This window comes from Lipophrys pholis, assembly GCF_963383615.2.
Source record: "Lipophrys pholis genome assembly, chromosome: 17".
In the NCBI taxonomy this organism is placed as follows: Eukaryota; Metazoa; Chordata; class Actinopteri; order Blenniiformes; family Blenniidae; genus Lipophrys; species Lipophrys pholis.
The window spans coordinates 10,450,884-10,460,968 of NC_137643.1; the positions used below are offsets into that span (position 1 = coordinate 10,450,884).

The window sequence follows — 10,085 nt, forward strand, 5'->3', positions numbered from 1 at the left end:
AAGAGCCCTTTAAAGATCCGAGGTTCAAAGGTTTACTTCAGAGGATCAGTGTGCACACACACACACACACACACACACACACACACACACACACACACACACACACACACACACACACACACACACACACACACACACACACACACACACACACACACACACACACACACACACACACACACACACACACACACACACACACACACACACACTTTAGTGTCCGTGTTTAATTGGATCGATGTCCCTCCCTCATGGCTTGCCGATAATTGAGGGGACGTGGGTAACATGGGGGAAGCCTTTTATTACCAACTTCCTGTTTATTACACCAGGCTGAGCAGACGAGGAGCTCCGCAGCAGTGGGAGACGAGGACGAGGGGCTGAGGGTGTAGAGATGGAGGGATGGATGGAGAGAGGGGGAAAACCGTTGCAGCAATGAGCTCCTGACCTCGTTCCCTCCTCTGTCGGGACGCTGGGCTAAATAATTTAAACGCACACATACACAGTCACATGCCTTTTGCACAGTCTCGCTCTCTTGTTCGCACAGACGGCCTCTCCGTGCTCCTCTTTGCCTCAGCCTCACATAAAAACACACACACCTTCATAAAAAATCCCCCCACCCCATTTCTGCACCACTCAGGAAGCTCCATGTAAAGCTTGAAGGCCGGATCTATAAATACTTACTTCCTGTGTCCATGCTTTAACCCCACGACCACACAACCAAGTTCACAGGTTGTGTTTATATATACACACCTCAATACGCACACAGGCTGCTTTTTGTCACAGAGTGGATTTTCAATACAACTGTGACGAAATAACACAATATCCAGCAACAAACCCCAATCAAACAGAGTAAAGGCCACAAAACATTACGCAATCGGGCGTGAATAACTGCAGATTCAATCTTCCTAAATCGGTTATAAAAAGAGGAGGCAATATGACTAAAGTAGAAACTGTGACGCTGAGTAATTAAAGGAGATAAAACGCAGTGGTGACAGACAGGGTGACATACACAGGAATGCGCGCATCTTTTGATGTGGCTTTTCTTGTTCCCGTGCTGAAACGTGGCTCCTCCCTCGCGAGCGTTCACACCCTCTAGGACATGCGAGCCGAGGTGGAGGAGTTTCACAAATTACTTTAAAGCCAGAAGCCGTTTGACTTTAGTCGCATATAATACCTCTGCCGTTTAGATTCGATCCGACGTGGCTCCCATCTTACTGGATCTTTATCTCTTCCTGTACGGCCTTAAAGGCGCTCCCCCGGGACGGTGCACTCTCCATCTTCCTCTGCGTCTTCATTCGGGTGCACTCTCCACCACCGCTCACTGGTACGAGGCCGCGAATGGCTATAGTGGCCATTTTCAAAAGACCGGCTCCCAGAGGAACGATGATAACGTTTCCAGTAAGAAAGCAAGTTTCTACTGAAGAAACAGGTTCTTCACAGAGTGAATGAAGTAAACTACAACCTTGCTCCAAGGTTTTCTGTCCTTTACCTTTATACCACATTGTAGTAAAATTCCACACCGATGTTATTTTAAGGTCAAATCAATAGGCTGTTAAATCACATGATCCCGGAGTCCAGAGTGACTTTTTATCAAACCAACCAATTTGATTTATAAAATAATAAACCAGAAAAAGAGGGTTGAGTTTTCAGATGGGATCGAGATGGGGCGTTACATATGTTTGCTATTATTTCTAAATAAATGACTGGAACGATTAATGAACCGTCAAAACTGCTGCTAATCATTCTATTTCACGAAGGAGTGCTCGACTCAGACTAATGGGTATTTTCATAATTATCTAAACATAGAATTTTTCTAAACTGATCATCAACTTTCTTATTTTAATATCCAACCATCCGTTAGACATTGAAAGATGTGAAAGAATCAGCTCAACATAATGGAAAATGAAGAGAAATCACTTCAATTAAACACAAACAATGGCAGTCTGAGTGAAACGATCAACAGTTCATATCAAATATACACTGGGCTGATATAATCAGTACAATCCAGTTGAAAGTTGGATTCATAATTTTACTTTACATGTTTCTAGCTTTACAAACGAGTAAATGTGGAGAGTTTCTTTATTCACTGGAGATGTGAGGTTACAGTCAGAAGTGGCTGTGTGATGGAGAAGGAGGCAGACAGATGGAGAGGGAGATGGAGTCGAGTACAGAGGGTCGGGGGGGGGGCAACCTCACAGAGATGATACCCGGGGTCCAGAGTGTGAAAGCCCGACCTTATCGCGGCCTCAGCCCGCTCTTATCAGGAGCAACGCATTCCAGCAACTCCATTGGACGGCTCTGCATGGACCCGCCCATCCGGGCCCTTCGTTAATTACCCCGCACTTACTCAAACACAGGCTGAAGCAGCGCAGCACAAATAAAACACAGATAGATGTGAATAATACGAGCGTACATTTGATCATATCATCTCAGCGTATAGTTAATATGCTGCCGAAAGGCATCTGTGATTCATACTCTGTCACTCACACACACACACACACATATATATATATAGTCGCAAAGGTTTGTTGGTGGGAAGGAGGCGCCCTGTTTCTGGGGGTTTTATTTATAGCGAAAGCTGTAACACACAGGGATCCCAGAATGCTTTGTGGTTTTGGGAGACGGCACTGCGTTTATGCTCTCTAATTTAGAGTCCTGTAATAGAACACACATACACACAAACATACACATTAACACACACACACACACACACACACACATACACACACAGACACAGTAAAGGTGAAGCACAGCTGCCACTTCTCTCCAGCTTGCTTGTTTGAATTCATTGTAGTGGAACAGATGGGACAGAAAGGACAGGAAGAGGATGGAAACAGAGACGGAGGGAGTGAACTGGAGAGACAAAAAGGGGAAGGGAAGAGTGGAAGAAGGGATCCGCTAAATAAATATTGGTGAAGCTGTGAATGAGACCGGCAACAGCGAAAAGAACAAGCCAGAATGAAAGAGAGGAAGAAAAAAAAAGGCGGGGAAGAGAGGGAACGAAGAGGAGAGCGGGGCGATAAAGCTGTGACAGCGGCAGCCATGGTGGTTGTCATGGCAACGGCCGAGGAGAGCAGGTAGAGCAGCGTCTCCTGGGAATGAGCAGTGCACGCCTCCCTCCCCCACCCTGACTCCCTCCCTTTTTCTCTCCTGACATCCCTCCATCCCGACTCCATCCCAGCACCTCCATTGCTCCGTCCCTTTGCTGTCATCCCCATCATTCAGTCCTCATTTTCTACCCCCCTGCCCTCTTCACATCCCAGTATCACCCATCTTCCCCCTGTCTTTCCTTTGTCCCTTCTTTCCTCCTTCAGTTTTCTGACACCGTCTTTTATCACCCTCTTCCGATCATGCAGCACTCAATTTTCCTCCTTCCTCACTATCACGTCTTCCACTCCCTTCTATCCAACATCCCCATCTTACCATCACCTTAACTCTTTTTCCATCCCTCCCTTTCTCCATTTTATGCCCTTCCCCTCGTTGGCTCTTCCTCATTATCTTGTGGTCTGCACACCTCCCCTTTTTTCCATTCCATTCCTCCCCTCCTCCTCCCCCCATCTCTATATTAATCTACCCCCCCCCCCCCCCAACTCCGGAGAATATGTATGTCTGCGTAGTCCTGCCCAATTACTGCAGGGGAGTCTGCATGTGTTTAGCTTCTGCACGAGCTGTTTCTTCTTTTGACCTACCTAAAACACCTCCAGCGTTCTCCGTCTCCCTCTGACTCACTGAATCTACAAAACGGCTGCACACCACCACAACTCACCAGCCCCGTGTGTGTGTGTGTGGTAATCACGATGTTGCCGTGCATCACTGCATATGTGAGCAAGCGTGTCTCAACTTGTGTGTGTATGTGAGAGTGTATTGCTGGTCATGTAGAGAGAAGCCAAAGTTTCCAGGTGGATGAATTCAGCCAATAAATGTCTTCTTTTCATTACGTGGGATTACTCCAACGCACTAGACTGGGAGAGTTTCACTCCACAATCTTTTTCTGGGGGCGTTGGGGGGGGGGGGGGGGGGGGGGGGGGTTGTTTAGCTGTGTGGAGTCGTCATTGTTCAAACTATTGTGTTTTCTGGAAGCTCGACTCGTTGTGGACGTTGTCTAGCATGACGTTTCGGTGCCACAACGCTAAAATGGCTGTAAACTTAATAAGAGCCAGACTGATTGAAAAATAGCACAGCAGGTCTATAATAATGAAAGGATTAACATACTGGACTTCAGGGCATGGGAGCAGACACTCTGCATAATAACCAGCTGAGAACGCTGTGCGGTTCACACTGAAGTGAACAGAACGCAGAAAAAAAAATCAGCCTAATGAGTGCAAAAGTTGATTTTACATATGTGCCACTTTCAGAAGCCTAATATGTAGTTTACATTTTAATTAAATACCTTGCTGTATGACTCCAACTTCTAAATTGTTTTGGGTAGAGTTTTAACGCTGCTTGACTGTGGGCTTTTCTGTATTTGTCTTTCTTGAGCTGAATCGGTTTAGTTGTTTATATTTTCTTAATTCACTTCTCTATGAAGATACACAAACTGATATTGAAAGAAATACGTAGAGCGAAATAACACTTTTGTTTGTGTGTTTGTCCTGTGATGGACTGGCGGCCTGCCCAGGGCGGACCCTGCCTTCACTCACGCCGTTGGAAAAATTGGCCGCTTGTGGCCTTAAGTTGGAAGAAGTAATTCACAATTTAAGGGGCTTTTTTTTTTTTAAGAGACTTGCTTCCTATATAAGCACAGCCAGTCAGACATATGCTCCAGGGCTTCATTATTGTCTTTGCTGGAAGATGAGCTGCAGCATTTTCAACCATCTGTAGAGCAGCGACATTGGCCGAGTTAAGAGTACAATAAATTACAATAATCTATTCATGGAGGCACAAAATCCTGCCTTCAATTCCTCAGCACTTTCAGCTCATCTGAGTCATCTTTGTATTTTATCTTCAGCTCTTCAGAAGTTAAGTGGTGACTAACAATGAGTAAACTCTGGACCATTCCTGCCCCGCGTTTGGCACCTCTGCTTTTATCTGGTTCATGATCCTCGCTGCTTAGTGCAGACTGCCGGGGCTCCGCTGCAGCCTGACAAACAGAAGCTCCTCCAGCAGATGAAAAATGGCCATTTTTGAAGTCGTATTATCGTGAAGATACAAATCACATCATAGGACGCTGGCTGACATACGGTTAAGTTTACATTAGCAAAAATAGCTGTTCTCCTTTTTTTTGGTTGGAGACTCCAGAGTGAGAAAAGTACACCACTATGAATTGTAAATTCAGAGAGCGGGTCAAATATGACATCTCAACTATTAGTGTGCCATTTCGCAGATGTGGAAGCGTCCTAAAGACAAATGAAGGGTCTCCTGAGCTCGCCAAGTGACTATTAGAAACCGGTCTCTGTTTAACGCTCATTAAATTGAAGAAAGCGTTGCATACAGGGCATTTTAGTAAAACTTCGACCTGAAATAAAATTCCTAGCTGCCAGTTCATTCCAGCTCAGAGGGGAACGTATTAAACACGGCGGATTGTGGATCGCAGGTTTGCGCCGTGCCCACATACTGTTATCGCTTCAATAGTAAATGGGAAATTCCAGCCATTCCGAGTTGAATTTAAACATTAAAAACTCCCTCCATGAGAAAGGAAAACTAATTCCAGTCAAATACAGCACACATCTGCCAAGCCGGCCCATCCTATGATAAGAACCCGCTTTCATATGCGGGTGAGCAGTATGTGTACACACCGAACACACACACACACACACACACATACAGCCGAAGGGGGAACGAGACGAGATGGTGGGAGCAGACTTTTTCCCACTGAAAGCCATCATTATTCCCTCACTGGGCCCAAGTTGACCTCCAGACGATGGCCCACTTGAATGCAACTCCGGATATGAACCATGATCCTTTTCATTTCCTCTCGCCGCGAGAAGATAACCCGCCGCCCCCCGAGCGTCACCCATGCCTTCACATACACCTGAAACCCCTCCGCCACCCGCCCCACCCCTGTTTGCTACCTGCCAGCCCTCATCCCTGCCTGTGTGGGGACTTTGTCCTCCAGGAGGGTGAGAAGGACCCACTTCCTGTGTCAAATTGCCTCTCGCATTCCACACTCTCCCTCAAGCCGCCTCACTCCGGCTATTTTTTTCTTTTTTCTTGATCCTTCTCTCCTTCTTGGTCTCTCTATGGGGGGCTTTGTCTGCCATCGGACGCACAAAACACTGATTCATTCCACGAGTTAAACATGATCCTCGAGAACACAACGCTTTTCCGCCACAGACACCCACTTTTCAAGGAGCGAGAGAGAGAGAGAGAAGGCTGGCGTGAACAAGTTTTTGGCAGTGGATATTCACTATTTTTGAGCCCACACAGACAGATGGACAGTCGGAGCTCTCATGAAGGCAAAGATATGCGCACACACACACACAATGGACGCACACACACAGGCGATCCGTGGGACAGAGCAGATGTCCATGGGAAAAAATCAGTCTCCCATGTATGATATAGTCATCCGGAAATGATGTCACAACTTTGATAACAGGAAATACCCACGGAGACGTAAGACCGGGGATCACTCTGAAGACGCATGAAGTCAGCTGGTTTCAAGCCAGGAGGCGTCTGAGGAAAGATCCTGTCAGCAGTCACATGCAACTGTGGTTCCTGTGTGTGTGTGTGTGTGTGTGTGTCCAGGTTGCATGAGGTGAGCCTTGTAATTGGGCTGTTGAGGTTTGAGTGTGTGTGTCACCAACGTGTGCCAAACCTATACGTTCACAACACTGGCTATTTAAGTATGTGTGTGTCTGTGTGCATATGTGTGTCACACCCGTCTCCATCTGTACACTTAAAGACAGATTAGTTCAGTTTGAGGCCGAGGATCTTTGGCAAAGATGGCAACAGACTGACCCAGTGGTAATCGGTGTGTGTGTGTGTTTGTGTGTGTAGTGTTGAAAACCTCCGCCAAAACCGGTGCAGCGTCGCCGCAGAAACAGCCAGTCGTTACTCTCCAACATGTTGACAATACAAATATCGTGTCCAAGCAAAGTAATTACAGCGAAGCCGAGTCGAGCAAGTCCAGGCATTCACCAGCCCCGGGGCCACAGACATCAAGGGGCCCCGAAAACATTTAAGATTGCACACTGTTAAATTGGCTTTTTGAAAACGTGTTGACGAATTGGCACCGCGAAGACACAATATCAGATGTATTTATGTGTCATTGAAAATGCACTGCACCCACCGAGCGATTAAGAACCTTTCCCTTCAGAGCCAAATACCACAGGTACAAGTTCATAGGACGCCATCGTTCAATCAAATAAATGCACCATCATCTGCAAAAGAACACGAAATGATGCTGTATTCAGCTGTGAAGACAGAAACACTCGGCATCACAAACAGTCATAAATAATGGGTCTACATGTTGCCTCAAGTCTCAGTAGTTTGAAGATCTTTGCTTCTATGCTCTTTCAATCACCATGGGAGCACAAAGTACAAAGCTCCAACTGATGGTGTGTCACAGCCACGAGTCAAGCTGGAAAACAAACAAATATACTGTTCAATAAATCTGATAACATTCATTTCTACCACTAAAATACAACATGAAGTCTGAGGTTAGTTTTGTAACTTGCTGAATCAATTTGTGCCTCATTATTTTACCCCAGATGCTCTGGTTGGTTGATTGTTTGGTTTGGTTTTTTTAACCATCTGCAGTATAAATGATCAGACAAACACTTTTTCACTTTCTGTAAGTATAATGGAGCCCCAGTGTCGAAGAAATATACATTTCTGGTCTGAGCGGACTCCTGGAGAACATGCTCAAACTCCAACGCAACAGAAAACCGCAGGACATCATTCTCCAGCTCGAAAGCACACTTTGGATTCAACTTCAGATTTCAGTCATGCGGGATCACGTCACCCTCGAGCTCTCTCTGGAGTGACGTCGTAGTTACAGTTGAAATCAATGACTGCAAGAGGCCCATTTAAACAAACCCCCCCCCCCCCCCCCCCCCCCCAAACCTAAACATGTCCACCACAGAGTGGATTGAAATGACTTAACTGAGGCTTCTGGAGCAGCTCAGTCGAGACAAATCATCAAAGCTGAATGTGATCGGAACATTTTTATGAGATTAGAAACAAGAAAACCCTCCGAACGTCCTGAAGCTGACGCCATGTAGTTAGAGGTTGGATAGATGGGCCGTTTCCCATCATCTGTGTGTTGAAATCCCTCCTCTTAATAGGTGCTGTATTAAAAACGTTGTGCAAACATCTAGTGCATCTAATGTGTGTGTGTGTGTGTATGTATGTGGGGAGAGAGAGCCCCAAAGCCATTTCACAACTAGATGCACCCTTGAATGGAAGAGGGGAGAACAGGATAAAAACACAGTGAAGCAGAATAAAGATCTCAAAGTGTGTGCAGCACACTGGGGGCACTTTGTTGGGGTTTTGATTTTCACAAGAAGATCTGCATTTTCGGTCCCACTTCCTTTTCTCTCAATGATTCAGCTTCTTCCTCCTCCACCTCCTCCTCCTGCTGCTTATAGGATAAATCTGGATTCATCGGTAACGGAAGGTGTGGGCGTGCGATAGGGGGGCGAATATATCTCGGCGTGGATCCGGAGAGATGAGTGTGTGTGGGGGAGAAAGAGAGAGAGAGAGAGAGAGAGCTGGGGGGTCGCGCATTCCTAATCAGCGTTCCTCCTCGCGATTCCCGATGACATCATTCAACCCGAGCCTCCGTTCGCGCACCGCATCGCCGTTAACTTCTCCGTTACCCCACCCACTTTTAGCCACAAGCAAGCAAGCGCGCGCGCGCACACACACACACCTCAAATGTATAACGCGAGGATGCCCCCGGCTTGGATGCTGGCACCCATCCCCACAGTGAGCTCGCCCAAATCTGGCAATTAAAGGAGCGTGCGCGCGTCACATGTTGGCCATCTGACACCCTCAACCACCCCCCTTCGTAACACACACGCGCGCACGCAGACACCCGGTAATAAAGTCGTTAAAGCCGCAGTATGACTGGAGTCCCCCCCCCCCCCCCCCGAATTAACGGCAGGATGTGAGCTGGTGACACAGACACCACATAACGAGCCGCCGCACGAAAACCCCTCATCAAGCCCAATTAGAGATAACCCGCTAATTACCGACACACACACACACACACACACACTTCCTGACTCAAGGGGACACAGGCCACAGTAAATCCCGACACTGAGACACAAAGGCTGGTGTGTGTGTGTGTGTGTGTGTGTGTGTGTGTGTGTGTGTGTGTGTGTGTGTGTGTGTGTGTGTGTGTGTGTGTGTGTGTGTGTGTGTGTGTGTGTGTGTGTGTGTGTGTAAAAGCGGGGGGTGGGGTGCACGGGAGTCGCGGACGGCCAATGAGGGCTGATATGTAGGTCGAGTGCAGGATTTCCTCCCGTGCAGCCACAGTCACTGTCTCGTTTATGAACACGCACGCGCACAGACACACGCATGCACCGGGAATAAATAAATAAATTGCACAGACTCTGGTTAACAAAGGATCGGAGGTCCCGGCTTACCGTGGCGGTGTGAGCGAACAGCGCCGTGAGCGCGAGCAGCCAAGGCAGCTTCATGGTCGGGGTGCACGGGCTCAGCCTCCCGGGGCCGCCGCTGCCTTCACGGGGTTCGGGAAGGTGGATGGGGAGGGGAGGACAAAAAGCTGCTCCCGGTCCTGCTGCTTGCTGCTGCGTGTGTGTGTGCGCCGGTGTGCGTGTGCGCTCTCGGTCTCGGTCCAACTTCAGTGCGCGCCGCCCGTCCGCGCGACCATCAGTCCTTCTACAGTCGGAGCTTCTTCTTTTTTTTTTTTTTTAATCCAAAGCTTCACGCGCTGCTGCTGCTGCTGCTCCCGGTCACCCGTGAAGCTCCGACGTCTCCTCCAGGCCTCCGTTCCTCCTCCTCCGTGTGTCTCTGAGTTTTTGTGCTCGAACCCTGATAATTTACTACCGGGAGACAGCAGACCTCTCTCTCTCTCTCTCTCTCTCAGTGTCCCAGTGTCTCTCTCTCTCTCTCCCCCTCGGTGTCTCAGTCTCTCTCTCTCTCCTCCCCCTCTCCGTTGAGGGCAGGATGTTCCGTAT

General features: G+C 47.9%; 1 protein-coding gene across 1 annotated transcript in view; it reads right to left on the reverse strand.

Moving 5' to 3' along the window:
- The window catches only part of sdc3 (syndecan 3), a 36,501-nt gene extending 26,416 nt beyond the window's left edge, over positions 1-10,085 (reverse strand). The window contains exon 1 of the mRNA XM_080484599.1: positions 9,531-10,085. Within this exon, the coding sequence (XP_080340725.1) occupies positions 9,531-9,584 (54 nt within the window). The 5' untranslated portion in view covers positions 9,585-10,085. The remainder of the gene's footprint in view (positions 1-9,530) is intronic.